The 21,443-nt window shown below is 35.6% G+C and overlaps 1 protein-coding gene across 1 annotated transcript in view; it reads right to left on the reverse strand.

Annotated features, from left to right (window-relative positions):
- The window catches only part of PPP4R4 (protein phosphatase 4 regulatory subunit 4), a 119,421-nt gene that overhangs the window by 13,015 nt on the left and 84,963 nt on the right, over positions 1-21,443 (reverse strand). The window contains exons 13-22 of the mRNA XM_033852554.2: positions 20,706-20,789; positions 19,688-19,870; positions 14,755-14,860; positions 13,129-13,276; positions 10,460-10,604; positions 7,569-7,610; positions 7,394-7,468; positions 1,939-2,008; positions 1,421-1,504; positions 1,023-1,116 (exon numbers count right to left, since the gene is read on the reverse strand). Of these exons, the coding sequence (XP_033708445.1) occupies positions 1,023-1,116; positions 1,421-1,504; positions 1,939-2,008; positions 7,394-7,468; positions 7,569-7,610; positions 10,460-10,604; positions 13,129-13,276; positions 14,755-14,860; positions 19,688-19,870; positions 20,706-20,789 (1,031 nt within the window). The remainder of the gene's footprint in view (positions 1-1,022; positions 1,117-1,420; positions 1,505-1,938; positions 2,009-7,393; positions 7,469-7,568; positions 7,611-10,459; positions 10,605-13,128; positions 13,277-14,754; positions 14,861-19,687; positions 19,871-20,705; positions 20,790-21,443) is intronic.

Consider the following 21,443-nt stretch of genomic DNA (forward strand, 5'->3'; position numbering starts at 1 on the left):
AATATCAAAAAAAAAAACCAACCCAATGAAAAAATGGGCAGAAGACCTAAATAGACATTTCTGCAAAGAAGACATACAGATGGCCAAGAAACACATGAAAAGGTGCTCAATGCCACTAATTATTAGTGAGATGCAAGTCAAAACTACAATGAGGTATCACCTCACACCAGTCCGAATGGCCATCATCAAAAAATCTACAAAGAAAAATGCTGGAGAGGATGTGAAGAAAACGGAACCCTCCTACACTGTTGGTGGGAATGTAAATTGGTACAGCCATTATGGAGAACACAATGGAGGTTCCTCAAAAAACTAAAAATAGAATTACCATATGACCCAGCAATCCAGCTCCTGGGCATATACCTGGAGAAAACCATAATTCAAAAAGATACATGCACACCAATATTCACTGCAGCACTATTTACAACAGCCAGGACATGGAAGCAACCTAAATGTCCATCAACAGGGAATAGATAAAGAAGATGTGGTACATACATACAAGGGAATATTACTCAGCCACAAAAAGGAACAAAACAGTGCCATTTGCAGAGGCATGGATAGACCTAGAGACTGTCATATAGAGTGAAGTAAGTCAGAAATAGAAAAAGGAACATTGTATAATATCACTTATAAGTGGAATCTAGAAAAATGGTACAGATGAACTTATTTGCAAAGCAGAAATAGAGACACAGATGTAGAGAACAAACTTACGGATACCAAGGGGGAAGGGAAGTCAGGATGAATTGGGAGATTGGGATTGACAATAAACATACTACTATGTATAAAATAGATAACCAATGAGAACCTACTGTATAGCACAGGGAACTCTACTCAATGCTCTGTGGTGACTTAAATGGGAAGGAAATCTAAAAAAGAGGGGATATATGTATACGTATAACTGATTCACTTTGCTGTACAGCAGAAACTAACACAACATTGTAAAGCAACTATACTCCAGTAAAAATTAATTAAAAATAAAATAAAATAAAAATTAAGTCAAAATGTGAGTAGCTGACAGATCATACCCAGCACACTTGTCTAAGTTGCCATATTTTGCATGAAAAGCTTGATTATTAAAAGACTGGCTTCGAATCAATTTGGATTTCTTGATTTCTTTGCCTAGAGTAACAAGCAAAAGGAAAATGCAATTGTTTAGTTCATCAGTTCATCCTTAGCTGCCCCAACCCCATTTCCTCTCCAACTCCCACAATTTTCAGTAAAACACTGACAGGTGTAGCTTCCTTTCCTTAGCTTGACCTGACTGGTGTATCTCTTACCCCTACTGCCCATTAAGAACCGCCAAAACAGCTAACAGTAAAAGGCAAAAGGTGCCTTCAAATGATATATCTCATCTCACGGAGTGACTTCCCTGTAATTATTGTTTAGGAAAGGAAAAAAGGAGACACAAAAACAAGTTTCTTACTTGTGGATGGGGTGCCAGAAGAGGGTCCAGGGACAGAAATGGGGATGTTCTTGGGCAGAGTTGTTGGTGTCTTGGTGTCTCTACCTAAAACAAACTCTGATTTAAGTGCTATAATTTCCTCTGAGTTCTTATTAATCTCCATACACATACAAGGCAATGCAGAGAATATGAATCACTATCCCTAGTGAAGCAACACTCTCTTCCAAATCTTACTTTTTATATATTTAAATATTTCAATCTTAGTTATTCAGTGATCAATTTTGCAATCTTATTGCTGCTACCAAACTTCAAACTTTCCTTTGAAGGATCTGAACCTCCACATTGATCCTCACCATTTATTCATGTACTCCTAAACCTATATCACAGTTAGCAGCCAATTTTTGAAAACAACTTTGATAAATGAAAGAAAGTGAAGTGATTTTCCATATTAAATTAAAAACTAAGCATGGTCTCTCAGCATGCTAGGATGCAACATCAGTTGGGTACCTTGGTGATAAAGACATGCGAAAACTACTTACGTTTCTTTTCAAAGGTTTTATCACTCATGGGCCTTCCATCATTTTGTTGCTTTTCTTTTTCTAATTGTTCCTATTAATAAAACAGTATCTTAGCATTAAAGGTAAGCATTAGATTTAGAAAATTGTTCTAATCAGAAATTACTCTAAGCTTTAGAGGTACAGATACAGTTCACAAAAATACATAACAGAAGTAATTTGCTTTTCCAAATTAGTGTCTAAAGAAGTCACAGTTCTTTCAGATTTGTGTTTTTTTAAACATCTACAGAATTGTGCCCTTGGAGGCTTGTCAAACTAAAACAATGAGTTTAGTATCACTGTTGTGATGAGCCGTTAATTTCTACAACGTATTTACTCATTCTCATCAGCAAAATGTGTTACTACTGGCCCTTTCCATTTCTGACTGATACATGGCAAAATAATGTTCTTCTTTTAAAAGACTGAGAGAAAAAGAAATGATCTTTTAGATATTATTTAAATGTTCTATTGAAGTATAGTACACATAGAGAAGGTGCACAAATGTAAGTGTGCAGCTCAATAAATTCTCCCCAAGTGAACACACCCATATAATCAGCTCCCAGACCAAGAAACAAAATGTTACCCACACTCAAAGAGTTCTTTATCCCAACAGAATAGCCAAGAAAAATCAATAAACATATCAAGTTCTGAACAAGCATGGCATAACTGACATGTACAGAACACTACAATCAACACTGGAGAACATACATTCTTTTCAAGTGCATGTAAAATAAAAAGGCAGAGAAAATACGCAAGATAAAAAATATTCCACATAGAACTGGACTGCATAAAAAACTATTAAATAAAAATTCTAAAACTGAAAATAAAACATGCAAAACTGAAAGATATCACCAAGTGGGCTTAATAGTAGTGTTACCTGCGTCATCTTTTCCTCTACTATCTCGATCATATTAATCACAGTTGTCTTGAAGTCCTTGTCTGCTAACTCTAATATCAGGATCATCTGTGGATCTTTTCCTATTCTCTGATCTTTGTCTTGGGTTTATTAGGTCATTAAGTCCTAAAATGTTTTAGAGTCTGCTTATTCTCTACATCTTCTACCACTGGCAATCCTGAACTCTAATCTTTGGTTTAGACTGCTGAAATAATGCAATTTGCTTTTCAGAGGATTTCCACTTAAGTTTTTAATCTTACAGCATAATTCTCTGCAGAAAAATAGACAATATAAAAAATCAGAATTTTAGAACTGACAAATAGAGTAATGGAAATTTTAAAATCAGTGGAGAGTCTCCGCAGCCAAATGCAGAGGGCAGGAAAAGAACTGGTGACACTGAAGATGGATCAACAGAAATTATTCACTCTGAGTAGCAGAGTTTAAGGAAAAAAAAAAAAAGAAAGAACAAAGCCTCATGGACCTGTGGGATAGTATCAAAAGATTTAACATATGTGCAATTGGAGACCCAGAGGTATAAGAGTGAGGAACTGGGACAGAACATATATTGAAATAAATAATGGCTCAAACCTTCCCAAATTTGGGAAATGACACTCATTTACAGATTCAGGAAGCTCAGCAAATCCAAGACAGAAAAAATTTGAAGCTAATCATGCCTAAAAACATCACAAGCAAACTGCTAAAGATAAAAAAGAAAAGAAAAAATCTTAGAAGTAGACAGAGACAAACAACATTATATAGAGAAGAATAATAATTCAAATGAGAACAGATATTTTATCAGATGCTATGGAGACCACAACACAGACAGAAACACTTCTTAAAGTACAGCATAAAAAAGGCTGTAAACCCAGAATTCTGTATCCAATAAAAATATCCTTTAGAGAGAAAGGCACAAATAAGACATTCTAGATAAAGGAAAATGAAGATAATTTGTTACAAAATACTTGCACTCTGAGAACTTCCAAAGAAAGTTCTTCAGGCTGAAGGGAAAAAATAAGAGGGACATTTGGGTCCTAAGCAATGAATGAAGAGCACTGGAAATGGTAAACATCTGAGTAAACACACAGGTTTACTCTCTTAAGTTCTTCAAGATACATATGACAACTTAAAGCAAAAATTATCACACTGACTGGTGGGGTTTTCAGTGCAAATGTAATTCACATGACAAGTGTAACATAAAGAACAGTATGGAGCAAGTAAAGGGTTCTGTATCACTGTTAAATAAAGTGGTACAATATTAACAAAAAGAAGACTATAAAAGGTTAGGTATGTCTGCTGTAATCTCTAGAGAAAACACCAAAAAGCAATTCAAAAAAAAAAGGGGGGGGGGGCGAAGAGACAGAGAGAAACACCAATCACTAAGATAAAAATACAAAAGGGGGGCTTCCCTGGTGGCGCAGTGGTTGAGAGTCCACCTGCCGATGCAGGGAACGCGGGTTCGTGCCCCGGTCCGGGAGGATCCCACATGCCGCGGAGCGGCTGGGCCTGTGAGCCATGGCTTCTGAGCCTGCGCATCCAGAGCCTGTGCATCCGGAGCCTGTGCTCCGCAACGGGAGAGGCCACAGCATTGAGGGGCCCGCGTACCGGGAAAGAAAAAAAAAATATATATACATACATATATATATATATAAAAGGGGGTATCATCATAGATTCTATATACATTAGAAGGATAATATAAGAATATTATAAACAACATATGCCAACAAATTTGACAGCTTAGATGACACGGACAAATTGGGGAGGGGAAGCAACTTATCAAATTGACAAAAAAGAAAGAAAATCTGAATAGTATTATAGCTATTAAAGTAATTGAATGAATTATCAAAATCCTTCCAAAATGAAAACTTTGAGTCTTGATAGTTTCACTAGTGAATTCTATCAAACACTCAAGGAAGGAAAAAAAACAATTTTATACAAAAGTTGTCAGAAAATAGAGGAAGTGGTAATACTATCCATCTCATTTTATGAGGCCAGAATAACTCGAATACCAAATTTAAAAGACCCAAGAAATGACCCCAAAAATTATAAACCAGTTCCCACTATGAATTTATGAATACAAAGGCAAAATTCCTTTAAATAAATTAGCCAAGCATCCAACAGCGGAGAAAAGGACAATATATCATCACCAAATAGAATTTATCTCCAAAATATAAAATCGGTTTACCATTTGAAAAATCAATGTAACTCAGTGTTTTAACACAATGAAAGTAGAAAAACAAATATCATTTCAGGAAATGCAGAAACAGCATCTGGCAAAATTTAACAATCACTCATAAAAACTCTCAGCAGACTAGGAATAGAAGCGATAAAGGGCATCTATATAAAACCTATTGGTAACACCATACCTAATGATGAAAGATTGAACTGCTTCCCCCTAAGAACAGTAAAAAGACAAAGATGCCTACTTGCATCACTTTTATTAGTCAGAGGTCTCTTATTATACTGGAGGTCCTGGACCTTTTAATATGACAAAAAGAAAGAAATAAAAGGTACAAACACTGAACAGGAAGAAGTAATCCTACTGTACTAAAAGATGACATAATGGCTCAGGTAGACTCATGTCCTATCAAATCTAAAAACCAACTTCTATAACAAATAAGCAAACTTAGCACATTTTCAAAATACAAGGTTAATATACAAAAATCAATAGTATTCTTAAACTCCAGCAACAAAAAACTGGAAAGTAAAACTTTAAATTACAATTCCATTTATAATGCCAAGACACGTAATATACTAGAAATAAATCTAACAAAAGACTGCCTTGAACTCTACACTTAATTCTACCAAAACTAAGAAGACTAAATAAATGAAGTGGTAGACAATGTTCATGGATTGGAAGACTTAATTGTTAAGATGGCAATTCTCCAAATTGACCTACAGATCAATGCTAATTAACACAATCCTAACTAAAATTCCAGCAGGCTTTTTATAGAAATTGATAAACTGATTCTAAACATTGTATCAAGATGAAAAGGGCCTCTACTGGCCAAAGCAATTTTTTAAAAAGTTGGAAAAGTTACCCTACCTGATTTTAAGAATTACTATAAAGTTATAGCGATCAAGATAGTTTGGAATTGCCAAAAAGATAAACCTATAAATCACTGCAACAGAATGGGAGTCAAGAAACAGACATATGTATATATGGACAACTGATTTTTTTAAAAAAGGTGCTAAGGCAATTCAATGGAAGTAAAGTTTTCAATAAATGGCATTAGAATAATTGCTCATTGAGATGGAAAAAATAAACATATATAAAAATTAACTTGAAATGAATCATAGACCTAAATGTAAAACCTAAAACTAAAATTCCTAGAAGAAAACACAGGAAAAAGTCTTTATAATTTGGGGATAGACAAAAGACTCTTAGAACAAAAAAGCATGAACTATGCTAAAAGAAAAAAAAGGATAAGACTTCATCAAAATTAAAAACTTCTTCTCGTCCAAAGACACCATGAAGCACAGACTCCAAGAAAATATTCATAAAATGTATCTCTGACAAAGGAGCTGTATTCAGAGTTTATAAAGAACTCTCACAACTCAATAAGAAGATAAACAAAAATCCTTTAAAATCTGAAAAGAGACTTCATCAACTAAGATATGAGGATGGCCAATACACAAAGGAAAAGATGCTCAGCCTCCTTAGGCATCAGGGATAAGCAATTTGAGATAACATTACATACCCACCCTCTCGAGCATTAGAGAGGATACGGGGTAACCGAAGCTCTCCACCACAGCCAGTGGGAATGCAAAACGGCACAGGCACTTTGTAAAACAGTCTTTGTTTTTAAGTTAAGTGTAGTTTACCATACGATCCAGCCATTCCATTCCTAAGTTATTTCCCGAAGAGAAATGAAAACTTATGTCCACTCAAAGACTTCTTCACTAATGTTCCCAAGCTAGAAGTAACCCAAATGTCCGTTAAGACGTGGATAAACACGTTGTGGTATATCCGCGGTACGGACTACTACTCAGAGATAAAAAGGAATGACCTCTTTATATGCACAAAAACATGGATGAATCTCAAAGTAATCATGCTGATGGAAAGAAGCATGACCCAAAAAGGTACTAACATATGATTCAATTTATATAAATTCTAAAAAACGCAAACTAATTTACAGTGACAGAAACTAGATTAGTGGTTGCTAGGGACTAGAGTAGAAGATGTGAATCACTAAGGGGGCACAAGGAAATTTTTGAAGGAATGGCAACGTTTGGTATTTTATATTCTGGTTTCATGGGTATGTCTGTATGTCAAAATTCACCAAATTGCACACTTTAAGTATTTGCTGTTAATCATAAGTCAATCATACTTCAATAAGGTAGTTTTTTTTTTTTTAAAGGCTCTCAAATGTAGTTTTCCTTACAATTCATAAAAGAACATATTTCAAAAGGTCAGGATTCTTCTTTAGTCATTTAGGGAAAATAAAATTAGTATGAAACTGAAAGAAATTATTGATTAGATTTAATAACAAAGCACAGTTAATACTGGTCAGAAAAGAGTACGTGTGTGTGTGTGTGAAAACATACCATTTCCAAAAGAAGTAGCTCTTCTCTTTCTTTCTCTTGATCCAACAAATCTTTTTCATAAAATTTTTTCTGAAACTAAGTTTAAAGTTTAAAATGAAATTGTGAAACATTAATGATGAGTCTCTGCCAATTTTTAAATATTCCTTTCAACATAAGGTAAAGAGAGTGTACTCACAGCGTCCATGGACATTTCCATTCTGTCCAACTCTAACACAGTCTGCAAAGAAAATGTTTTAAATTATTCAACAGTAATTAAATTAAATCAACTAATCATTTCTCAGAAAGACTCCTTTTCCAGAGGGAGGATCAAAGAAGAGACTTCTCCACTATGTGAAAGGCTAAATTAGAAAGTCTCTAAAGTTCTTCCCAACTCTATGTTGTGTTTTTAATCAACCTCTATATATTAACACCAAGATCCACTTAAACTTTTAAAAGTTTTTCAACTTAAGAAAAGCAAGTGTAGGGCTTCCCTGGTGGAGCAGTAGTTAAGAATCCACCTGCCAATGCAGGGGCCACAGGGCCCCTGGGCTGGGAAGATCCCACATGCCGCGGAGCAACTAAGCCCGTGCGCCACAACTACTGAGCCTGCGCTCTAGAGCCCGCGAGCCACAACTACTGAAGCCCACGCGCCTAAAGCCCGTGTTTGGCAATAAGAGAAGCCACCGCAATGAGAAGCCTGCGTACCGCAACAAAGAGTAGCCCCCACTCACCACAACTAGAGAAAGCCCGTGCACAGCAACAAAGATCCAACTCAGACAAAAATAAGTTAATTAATTACATTAAAAAAAAAAAAGAAAAGCAAGTGTAGAGGATTATTTTAAATACTAAACACATGCAATTTAGTTTCTAATAACTTCCTGTGCCACTCTTTTCTGAATCTTCAGAAATACAATATAATTTTTGAATTTTTTAAAAAAACTTTTAGCTAAATATATACAAAGCTAGGTATCATTGGGCTTAATATCCTTAGTTCCTTGCCACAGAAACTTTTGATTATTATGACATTTTGACCAATAGAAAAAACTTTACTCTGAAAGCATTCTCTTAATTTAGAATTTGTCTTTTCAAATACCTTGGTCTGAAATAAATTATTTCAGTCAAACAATGAATGGCCCATCTAATCCAGGGTTCTGTCTCTGATAGAGGACAGTACTTTTTTACAGGAGTAACTCTGATGGCCAGGATAAAGTACATTTATTCATATGCCCAAAGCTATCCATTGCAAACATAATATTTATTTGAAGTTTTATTTTTATGCTGAAATTTATGAAAATGTTATAATTTATGGCATGAAATAGCCCTTTTAAATGAAATTACTTTTCATCTTAAGAAACTGACTATTTCATTTTTATCCCAAAGCTTTGAATAGCTAGCTTCCTGAGAGGTTCCCATACCAATACATCAGTTTGATAAACATTATACTATAGAATTTTCATGGGACAGACTGACTTCCTCACGTGACACGTTCTTAAAATAAGGGCTGTACTACAGAATAATCCATTGAAAGTTAATAATCTATCAATTTAATTATATCATTTTTGCCCCTATTTATAGGGTTAGCTTGAGTTACCTCTTCAGTTAATAAATTCTCTCAAAAAAGTAACTGTCTCACGTTTACTATTTTGAAAGTTAATTCCATTGCTTACACTTCTGTAATTAAACGGTAAAGACAGAAACAAATGTTATGTGTATCTATGTTTTTAGATTTAGATGCATGTCCAGACTCTGGGTATTTCTGATTATTTCAGTTAATGAAAGAAGAATTTACATTTCAGTAAAATAAAATTATACTAATTAATACTAAGTTATCAAATCACTTTATTAAAAAGTTCCTGGGGCTTCCCTGGTGGCGCAGTGGTTGGGAGTCCGCCTACCAATGCAGGGGCGCGGGTTCGTGCCCCGGTCCGGGAGGATCCCACGTGCGGCGGAGCGGCTGGGTCCGTGGGCCATGGCCCCTGGGCCTGCGCGTCCGGAGCTTGTGCTCCGCAACTGGAGAGGCCACAACAGTGAGAGACCCGCATACCACAAAAAAAAAAAAAAAAAAAAAAAAGTTCCTTATGCAACATCTGGCAATGATCTCTAGGGGAAAAAAAAAAAATCAAAGGACTCTTTCTGTTTTCCTCACCATCGACACCAAGTTACTTAACACATTAATAAATTAACTTCTCTCACTACAAATAAATGCTCAAAAACTATGTGTCCTGAACTTCACATTCAGATTCATAAAAGTAATGATTTTTTTCTTGAATTTTATTTTATTTATTTTTTTATACAGCAGGTTCTTACTAGTCATCCATTTTATACACATCAGTGTATATACATGTCAGTCCGAATCTCCCAATTCATCACCATAAAAGTAATGATTTTCATTTGACATAACCTTATAAAAATATTATACACTCAACCAAAAGGTTTTGAAGACTATAAAGTATTTTAAGGTTTGACTTCACTAACCCAAATGTTTACTGTGTTAGCGTTCCAATATTGCCAAACAATCCATAGAAGATCACACGCTAAAACGAACAAACAAAAACCCGCAAGACACAATGTTACATAACTGAAAAGCGCTAGGGATCTGTATTCAGCCCTGGCTCTGCCACTTACCAAGAAGATCTTAAGCAAACACTTGAACATTTCTAGGTCTCGAGCTTCTGCAAAGTCCAACAGATCACTGAAGGCCCCTCCAGCCCTTTCAGGGCTAAGTTTCTATCAAAGGTGACTTTCCCTATTATACCAACAAAGTTTTCCCAATTCTAATCACTTATAAAGAGTCTGGTGAATGAAGTACTCATTCATTATTAGCTGAACAGTATTTACTGAGTACCTAAAATGTAAGCTCTCTCATAGAGCTTATATCACCAGTAATAAAAGATTAATGTCTCAGTGCCCTCTGGAAGGAACTTTCATATCCAACTGGAGCATACATCAACCAAATCAGTTACTAATTCTTACTCCTCTAGCAGTGATAGAAATATTTTAACATATTGCTATCCCATCAAGCTAAGATAGTGAGGCTGTGATGAACACTGCAAGAAAGGCAAATGTCATGGCAAGAGGGACGCTTACTCTTTTCACGGTGGCCAGAACATCTTTATCTTTTTCTTGACAGAGGAGTTTTCTCACACACATTTCTAACTGTTGAAGTAGATGTTTATCTGCAGGGATCTTCAGGGTAGATTTCACTTTGGGCAACAAGTAGCAAAGTTTCATTCTGCAATAAATTGACAGTATTAACTTGTGAGTGAATTTAATAACTAAGAATGACAGTCACATGAAATTGAAAGAAAACTCAAGCTTTAGCTAGCCTGAGAATTTCTTATACAACAAATGTCTATGGAGGGTCTATGATGAGTCAAGCGTTCATCATTCTGGGTGCTGAGATAACGCAGTAGAGAAAACCAACAAAATTCTCTGCTGTCACAGAGCTTACGTTCTAGTACACGGGTAGGGAGAGAGGATAAACAAATACGTAAAATGTCTGTCAAACAGTGGTAAATGCTGCAGAGAAAAATAAAGCAGGGAAAGACGACAAAGGAGTACAAGGAGGGGGATTACAAGTTCAAACCAGGTGGTCAGGGAGGCTTTTAGTCAAGATTTCACTGAAAAGATGACATTTAAGCAAAGAATGAAAGTAAATTAGGGACTAAGCCTTGTGACTATCTAGAGAAGAGCGGGGAGCTTGCCTTAGAAGTTGCCCCAAATTAACAAATTGGCCAGAACTGGCAAACTAGCTAGCACGGCTAGAACAGAGCAAAAACGAAATCAGCTGGAGGCCTCAGAGTGAAATAGGAGGCCAGTTCATCCGGGGCCTTGCAGCTCACGGTTTGGGGACTGGCTTTCATTTCGAGAGCAATGAGAAGCCACGGAGGGTTTTGCACAGCCGAGTGAAATGATGTGACTTAACGTTTGGAAAGTATCATCTGGCTACTGTATTGAGATTAGACTGTAGGTGGTCAAGGACAAAAGGGACACGGGGTGGCAGGGGGCTCTTTCAGTAATTCAGGTAAGAGATGATCCGGCCACTCTCACCTGTCATGGCTTTCATTCTACCTGCACATTTCTAAAAGTGTTGAGCAAAGCCTTTCGTATCCAAAAGCCAGTTAGTGTATGGTGTTGCTGGACCCATTCGTTAGGCTGGCAGCTGCCCAAGCAGGAGAGTGAGAACCAAGACAAACTGCTATACGATCATCTCTTACTCAGAAAAACCACCAAAATTCATAGAGCAATATTCATCTTCATCTGGTTTTTGAATTAACAGGTTGCTTTCCCTTAGAGTCAATGCTATGCTGTCAGTCACACTGACTCGAGTAGAGACGATTTCACTTCCTTTCAAATAATTTTTGGGAACTGCTTGATAAATGACGATTCAACACATTGGAAACTATTTTTCTAGAATCACAACTTCAATTTGCAAAACGTTAACAATGTGGTTGGATCCCTTAGTTATTCACCAAGAGGTAAATTCTAAAGAATTATCAACGGGGTCTTTCAATTTACTTTAAATCACTTTAAATCTCAAGTCAAGGAAACCTCAGCTCTAGTTTGTAGAGCACAGGTGAGATGCACAAAATACTAAAGCCAATGCAGTGGTACTTTCTGTATTTTCTCACCCTAAAAATACAAAACAAAACCAATGTCTAGATGTGTCCCCCTTAAATAATGCTCACAACATTCTTAGGCTGAACTTTTCAACATCTTTTGACAATTCTTCTTGGTATATTTTCTCTCAACAGCCATGCTATCAGTCTATGCTTATTGCCTGGCCAAGTCTTCCTGTTAAAAAGTATTAAATGGTTGCATGTTGTCTACAATGCACATCAGTTTTTTATAAAAGATACAAATATGTCACACAGCATGAAACTAGCATGAAGCATGGCTGGCATGTGGAAGCTCAGCAGGGAGCTCTGGAGTTCCGTTCAGGAAGTCTTGGCCAACTGACTCTGTGTCTCCTACAGATGAGTTCCTCAAATTCAGAACAGAGGCATAGAGCACAAATACGAAATCTAATGGCTGAGGGTTTAAAATTCTCTTCAACTCATTATGCAATATACAAATAACTCAAACAGTATGCATGTGTGCTTAATGCCACTGAATTGTACAAAATAGTTCAAATAGTAAATTTTATGTTATGTATGTTTTACCACAATTAAAAAAAAATTAATATGCTTGTTTGGGGAGGAAAAAAAGGCAAAATACATTTATTCTTTTTTTCAGTTTCCAAGCAAGCCATTTTCAGGCCCGTTTCATTTAACTTCACAGTTATTTAATCAACTCCAATTACCATTTACTGGATTTTGAAAATGTGAGACAGCTAAAAGCCTTGGAAACAGCCTTACTTCTCTGAATAAATGGGCCTGTAAAAATGGGCAGATCTTCTCCAAGCCAACTTTCAACTATTTTTTTCCTTTAGTCTTAGAAGATAGAGATAAATTAATCACATCTACTCAATCTTCTCTTGATGCCAATGTGTGTATCCAAGTGGCTGGAGAAGCCTGCCAGTCTGGCTGTGACTACTGCTATCAGCCCAATAAACTAAAGACCTGAGACAGTGTTAAAAGATCACGCTTCCAGGTCCTACTGAGGCTCAGTTAAGTCTACCAAGAATTTCAAACCGAGTATAAATTCTTCACTTGATTATTTTTAATTGACTAAGAAAATGCTTTGGCATATATTCATCACAGTAGATACATAAAAAATACAATTTTTTCAAATATTTTCTTGGATTGGTACCATACCTCACATTTGCTACTGGATCATGTGTCAGTTCAATAGCAGGTAGAAAGAAATATTTACAGAAAAATGATTTGGAAAAGATCTCTATAATAAATTCACAGGTATCCAAAAATCGGAGTCTATTCCAATAACTTTTTCCTTGGCCCAGTTCTAGAAACAACAACAAAAAATTATAAGTTTAATTTTTCCTACATAAAATTTCATGTGAAAAAAATCACTAAGTCCATGACAATCTTTTTTATATCCACAATTTGTTTAGCAAAAACAAGAGAAAAAAATCGTATTATATACCCCCAAATTAATAGCACCTGAAAAAACAGAAAAACGTATTAAACATTGCATTCAGTTCCATGAGCATTTATTAAATATTGAATGAACATATCTACTATTTTCTGATTACCCACCATGTACTAAGTACTTTATACATATTATCTCATTAAGTCCTGAAAGTCAATCCAATGGGATGAGAATAAATTTATTCCTCCTAAAAGGTAAGGATACTGAGATTCAGAGAGGTTAAAGCCACAGAGCTGGAAAGTACAGACCTAGAATTCAAATGCAGGTCTGTATAACTTCAAAATCTTTAACCAATGAAATTAACTGTTTTCTTCTTCTCGTTTCCTTAAAAATGCTTTGAAGTAAAATCATATGTAAACACGATATCACTGAAAATCATTCAGGTCAATGTTGAAAGGATAATTTTCTCTCCCTTATTACAGAAATGTTCAAAAGCAAAATTCTTAATATTTAAAACCAAATAGAATCTCCATTCAAAATAAAACATTCTAAAGGTCAGGTCCTACCACTAAAAAAATGAAAACTGAATTAAAATGCAGTAAAAAAAAAGGAAGATTAAAGTATATTGAGCATTATTTTTTCTTAAATGGAATTTTATGTACTCGAATTTTTTTGAAAAGTGGTGATCCATACTTAAAATGGTAAACTCCAATAACCAGAAAAATTCCATTACCTGCCTGTGCTGGATAACAGAGTTTAATAAAAGCATTAAGACACTACAGTCAAAGCAAGTACACAATAATTAACAAATTCACTAAGTATATATAGGTGCGCACCACTACTTCTAGAATTAACATTTTAACAAAAAGTTTTTGTCTTTGTTTTAGCCCATAGCAAATAAATTTGCATTTGTTAATTGACAATTTTTTAAGACATTATAAACCACCTCGGCTTACCAGATTCACATTCATGTGTACTATCAAGTCTATTCAAGGGAACAAAACTCACATTCTGTGATATTTAAAATAGGAACATAAAACAAATTATTAGATTCAAGGGTAGCCTACTTATATATCTTAGTTCCAAATTGTATTAATCAGGATAGAAACTGGGCTTTCAACAATAAGTATACATATTTTAATTTCTCAAGTGTAGAAATTCACAATGGGCAGCCTAGAGTAGTCACTACTCTCATTCATCACAAATCTGATCCTGTCAAAGATTTCTAAAACAAGCCAAAAAAATTAGCCTACAAAACTCGAATGCAAATATATACCAACACTGGCCTAATTATTCATGGCAAAATGATACATAATATAAGTCAGCTCTAACTAAGGCCAACCAGTTTGTTTACTTTCTATTTTTCAAAATGAGAGACAATGATTACTTACGTTCAATTAATTTTTGAATGACCTCGTGTCTCTGTTCTTGTTTACGATTGTAACGTAGAAAAATGCATAGAGTTCGCGAAGCGGCCTTTTGGACAGGTAAGACATTCTTAAAGAAATAAGGAAGACAATTAAACCAGTCTAATAGTATATACTCTGAATAATTTGGCCCCATAAATCTATTTTAAGTTACTGACTAAAAGTAAAAGCAGTATTGCCTACCTCTCAAGTCACTGTGGAAGTGTCTTCATAATTTAATGTTACCATCGCTCAGGCAAATCAACTAATCTACTATCACACTACAAAGTTAATTCAATTTGGCAGTCATTTCCAAGTCATCCAGATTTGATTTATATTTGACTCTCATTTCCTTGCCACTTCATCTTAAGTGATATTCTCCCCAAATTATATCTCAACCACCTCTGGACCTTGTCACTCATTTATTCAACAAACATTTGTTAGAACATACCCTGTGTCAGGTATCTCACCAAAGATGTGCAACTTCTAAAATATAAACTCAGAGATCCCATGACCAGGTATATGTCAGATCCCTCTGGCTTAGTTCGGCCTCTTCCACCTCAATGCCATTCTTGGAGGTCCCCGGTCCATGACACAGATAAAGCTTAGAACCCAAGGGACAACATACCAATTACTCTTACCAGTGTTTTAAACTCCTTTGTCCTTTGAATTTCTGTCACACCACTGGGCAGAACCTTAATTCTAAATGAATTCAACCATTCATCTTTACTGGATTTGGGTTCAAATGATGTATTAGAGAAAAATCTCTCAATCAGATATACTGTATCCAGTATAGATTCATGTTCACCATCTTGACTTACATATAAATATTATAACAATCAATTCTTGACGATTCAGACTATTATACTAGGATCCTTGAAATTCAAGTAGGAAAAACTATACATTGCTCAGAGAGTACTGCCTGCTACCTCCTCTCATATTTTTTTTTTAAATCTTACTTTTAAATCAATCTTTTTTTTTTTTTTTAAAGATGTTGGGGGGTAGGAGTTTATTTATTTATTTATTTATTTTTGCTGTGTTGGGTCTTCCTTTCTGTGTGAGGGCTTTCTCTAGTTGTGGCAAGTGGGGGCCACTCTTCATCGCGGTGCGCGGGCCTCTCACTATCGCGGCCTCTTGTTGCGGAGCACAGGCTCCAGACGCGCAGGCTCAGTAGTTGTGGCTCACGGGCCTAGTTGCTCCGCGGCATGTGGGATCCTCCCAGACCAGGGCTCGAACCCATGTCCCCTGCATTAGCAGGCAGATTCTCAACCACTGCACCACCAGGGAAGCCCCTCCTCTCATATTTTATACAAGTTATTTCCATTCTATTGAGAACCATTTCATATGGTGCTTTTAATCGAATATAAAAAAAGAATATTCACTATGAGTTAGAACAGAAAATTTAAGAAATGTACATAAACAGAAATATCAGTGGAATTACGGAAAATGAATTTTAGATAAATGAACTAAATAAAAGGATGTTACTCTTTTCTTTCATTTTTTGTATACTAATAGAATTTCAAATGCATAAACACTAGTCATTTGAAATAAAAATAGTTTAAAATACGTGTATTTTATACGTCACAGTATAAGGTAATGTCTTTTGGGCCAGAAATGAAAGATAAAAGTAATTATATCAAAACAAGTAAAAGCCAGTTTAAAGAAGTCGTGACCACTTAAGCATGTGAATAATGACTGTAATTGATTAAAACATTATTTAATATAAAATGATGAGTCTAAAAGAAAGAGACAAAAACAAAATTCATTCATCATCATTGGAAGTGGCTACTGCACCACTTCAGAGTTTTCCTAACTCCGAAAATTGATAATTAGAGGGAAAGAAATAAGAATTTACCCTCTCTTTACATTAGGAAATATATTTTAGGGTAAATAAATTACCCAAGTAGATGTAAAAAAAAGGCATTTCTCCTGAGAAGAATGCCATCAACAATGTAGAAGAAAAGACAGAATTTAAAAAATCATTTTTCTGCAAGTTATAATGAAATAACTGATCAGGCAAGGATCATCACTGGATGCTAAAACTAATGGGTAAAAGCTTGGTGGGAAACTGGGTATTCCGAGTGTTGAAGTGTCAGCTTCAGATTGTGACGCAGATCACAAGAGAGAAAACACAATTTTGCAGTAGGCTAACAGAGCTGTCCCCATCTGCACAACCACTCCTAGCTCACTTACGGAGGGACAGCCGTCCAGACACAATGCAACATAAAATACACAGCAGCATTTATGAAGTATTCTTGCCAAAAACGTTTAACCTAAGACTCGGCAAGCCCTTATCAAACCTCCAGTTTAGAAGAAATATGGAGAAGAGATAAACAAGTTAATCCATGAAGACATTCTACAGAACAACTAAGTCTCTTCCTCAATTCAATGTCATGAAAAAGTGGGGAAGGGCGAAGAGGGAATCTGTCCTGCATTAAAAGAGAACTAAGAGATGTAACCACCTAAGGCAATGTATAGATCTTACTTGGATCCTATATGGAATAAAACAACTGTCACACATATTTGGGGCACAATTGGTAAATTTTAATATGAACTTTAAATGATATTAAAGATAATTGTTCATTTTGTCAAATGTAATAATTGTATCATAGTTATATAGGGCAATGTCCTTTTTTAGAGATGAATACTGAAATGTTTAGAAATAAAAATACAATGATATCTATAATTAAAATTTTTCAGCACGATGAAATAGAAAATACGTCAGAATGTTGACAACTGTTAAACCTAGGTGATGGGTGTGTGAGGGTTCATTATAGTATTTTCTCTGCCTTTCTGCGTTTTAAATTTTTTTCATAACTAAAGCAGGAAAAAATGTTAGTTTCTGTCATTCCTCTACTCAAAACCTTCCAAAGTCTTCCCCTGTATCACAGAATACAATCTACGCTCTACCTCATGGCCTTCAAGCACCTGCGTGTTGTGGGCCCAGCGACCTCTCCAGCCTCATCTCTCGCTAACGACCGCCACACGGGCTTCCTTGCTGCTCCTCACACAACCAAGCACACACCGTATCACACCTTTGCGTCCACTCTTCCCTTTGCGGGGACCACCTGTCCTTCAGACCTCCACATGGTCACTCCCTTACTTGGTCCAAGCCTCTGCACAAAGCATATTTAATCAGAAAGGGCTTTTTCCTGACCACTATATTCACAATACCATCCTACGACCCTCCATCACTTTCTTCCCCTCTACCCTGGTTTTTAATTCCTCCTTGTACTTTTCATCCCTGGTGTATGATGTATGTATTATATGTGTTTATTTTCTGTCTCTAATAGAATTTAAAGTTCTATGAGAACAAGTCCTTTGTCTTTTCATTCACTACTGTGCTCCTAGCATATAGTATAGTACTCAGCACATAGTAAGTGCTCAATAAATTTTGTTAAATGAATGAATATTACGACCATTAGATACGGAACTAAAAATATAATCTTTTCTCCAGGGAATATTGAAACAGAATATAAGTGTCTTTTTTGATCATGGAAAATGTGCTATAGTGAATCACGTATTTCTTTTTAAGTGTGGAATTACCTCCTTGTAAAAGAAAACATAAAGCAGATCCCTCAGGCTTGAAAGTATTTTGTTCACACTATGTTATAAATCATTTCTCTTTCCTGATAAGGGAAAGTACAAATATGGAATAATTATGTATTCTTAGCTTTCTAAACACAAAGACACTTACTAAGTAATCAGGCTGAGACAATTAAGATCAAGATCACCTGTTAATATATTTATTTTATTTTACTATTTATCACTTCCCACATGACCACCATGTAAGAATGCAAGGTCCTTTAGAGCAGGATTCTGTCTGTCTTATTCACCCTATATCCCCAGCTCTTAGAACAGTGCCTGACACAGCAGACTCGAATAATTAACTGCTGAATACAGCAATTAATAAATTCTGCTTGATTTCATGTGAAATTTTCTATGTGGTGCATTCACACATTATCCTCTGAGAAGGAACTTATTTTTGTCAATATCAATTTTTAAGATTATTACATCTATACAATAACCTTCAACCCCTAGACTTTGCTTTGATACATGAAACAAACTTCATGTAGAGGTGTTAGGTCATAAGATATATGCCTTTTTCCTTTTTTTTTTTAGTTAAGTTGTAAATGACACCAATAATGTCATTTTTTTCCTCTTTGAAGCTAAACCTGATTTGGGGTTTTTGAGATGGCTACTAGATTTTGTTATCTCACTTTTTTTGAGAACAATAAGAATTCAAAGTACTTTTTTAATAGTTTCTAAAACATATACATTATGCAGAACTTTTTTATACTTCAAAAAATGGTAGTAGGATGTCATATTCAATGTATAGTGAACTGAGGGTTAAACAATCCTCTCTGGAAATTTTAAGGAAAAAGGTAGACAACTTACTCTATGGGGAAATTTGAATACAAGTCTTTTTTTTTCCCCCTACTTTGACTCTAATTTTGAGGTTATCCATAGTAGGGCATCCGCGTTTTTTGTATACATTTTATTTGTAACAAGTCACTGTTCAGGTACTATAAAAGAAAAAGAACCCAAACTAGTATTAAGGGGCTTAAGGGATACCCTTAAGGCAACAGGGCACAGCTGAGGCCATGAGACATGAAAGGTATACATGAGAGCAAAAGGCACTTTGCAGTTGAGATCACTGGCTCCTGCCAACCTCTCCCTTGAGAAGAACGGTATCAAGCTTGCAGTGCATGTGTTTACACTCTCCCTGTGCATCCCTCTCTCCAGCTAGGCAGAAGCTGATGAAAAGGAGAACCGGTGGGGAAGCAAAGGTAACACCCCTCCAGGCAGAAGGGCATGAACTGAGTGTGTCGTTCTATTTCAAGAATGTGGATAATTTGGTTAATTCCAAAACAGAAGCAAGTTCAAGAGAAAGTCAGATAACAGGTATTGGGCTCACATTTGTCATCACGATTGTGAACATTCTTTGCAAGAAACGGTAATAAATCTGATCACTTGATATGACGTGCGGCAGACAGGCGTATTTCTGGAGCAGCTTCTCGTGAGTTCTCCACTTTAAAGAGGCTGCAGCTCGCTGCTCAGCAGCTGTGAGAGCTGGAATCAAGTCAGGGAGAGATGATAACTAAAGAAGAAAACACATCAAGAGAATCAAAGATAATTAAAGAAATCAGTTTCAGCACTCAGCCAAATTATTCAGTCTTACAATACACCGGGGAGGGGGAACTCTTAACCTTTTCGGAAATTAGGAGGCATCTTAGTTGTCACAGGGAAGTAAATATTTATTAAAATCAAATACTTAAAAAAAAATCTATATATAAAATTTATGATTACTGGAAACAAAATTTTGAAAGAGACTGGGATTCACAACCCTTCTAAAGTAAAATGTATTCTATTTCACTGTCAGCAGACTTTGACCTTCTAAATTCCTACCTTTCTGTCCTCAACAGTTGCTATTCTTTGCAGTAATAATAAATGCTAATAAGAACTGAAAATATGAATGTAAACTCCAAGGACAATAAATAAGGACTGTGGTAATGTAAGAATGGTAGAGGACAAATGTAAAATAGATAGCTAGTAGGAAGAGCTGCATCTCACGGGGAGATCAGCTCCGTGCTTTGTGACCACCTAGAGGGGTGGGATAGGGAGGGTGGGAGGGAGACGCAAGAGGGAGGGGATATGGGGATATATGTATATGTATAGCTGATTCACTTTGTTAAATAGCAGAAACTAACACACTATTGTAAAGCAATTATACTCCAATAAAGATGTTTAAAAAAAAAAGGGAATGGTAGAGGAAATTCAAGCTGTTCAAACTCTAGCAGACATTTACTGAGCACCTACTATGTGGCAAGCACTATTTTAAATGTTTTTCATACACTTCTGTTGATTCCTCACAACTCTGCAGAGTAAGGTAGGCCATATAATGTCCAGAAACTTTTTTGATACATGGGATTTACCTTATTTTCTTGAACACTGCTTTCTCCACCAGTAGACATAAGTTCCAGGATTTCTGGAAGATGATCTATGAGAGCATCTAGTACCTTTTAACAAAGATATTGATTACTCTTCTTGTGATGGCTGTTTTTCTAATCTTAGATTAATCAACATGCCAATTTCTACACAGAAATAGTATGAGTTACCAAACAGCATTTTGGGGGTTTCTATTTTCTTGCTCTGTCATCTTCTTGCTGCAAAGTCTTAGAAACAAAATTAGCTACCTTGATCAAACTACCTTTGAAAAGAGATTAGTATGTCTGCCTCTTGATAATATTCAAATCGTCTAGATCTGAGACAGCCTGACAACATGCTCAAAACTGCCTCCCAACTTTTGAAAAGCAGTTTAAGTCAGACGACACCTTCAGTGATGTCTAATGTTGAGGAGTTGAGACTTGGCAAGCTAGCAGTCATTTGGGTGAATAGGATATAGTAGATAAAGCATCAAAATACAGTATTCCAAAGCCTCCACAAGTATACTCCCCAAACAATGCTAGGAGAAACAAAAAGATATAAAATGTGATATAACATATGATCACAAGTATGTAAAATTTTAAAAACTTTATATAGAAAAAATAGAAAATGAAAAAATATAAGACAAGAGAAACAGTGATCAGAACTAAAAGTATTCTTTTGTCTGTCTACTTTTTGACCTTTCCAAAATTTTCCATAACAAACAAATATACATATATATTTTAAAA

This window comes from Tursiops truncatus, chromosome 2 (genome assembly GCF_011762595.2).
Source record: "Tursiops truncatus isolate mTurTru1 chromosome 2, mTurTru1.mat.Y, whole genome shotgun sequence".
NCBI lineage: Eukaryota > Metazoa > Chordata > Mammalia > Artiodactyla > Delphinidae > Tursiops > Tursiops truncatus.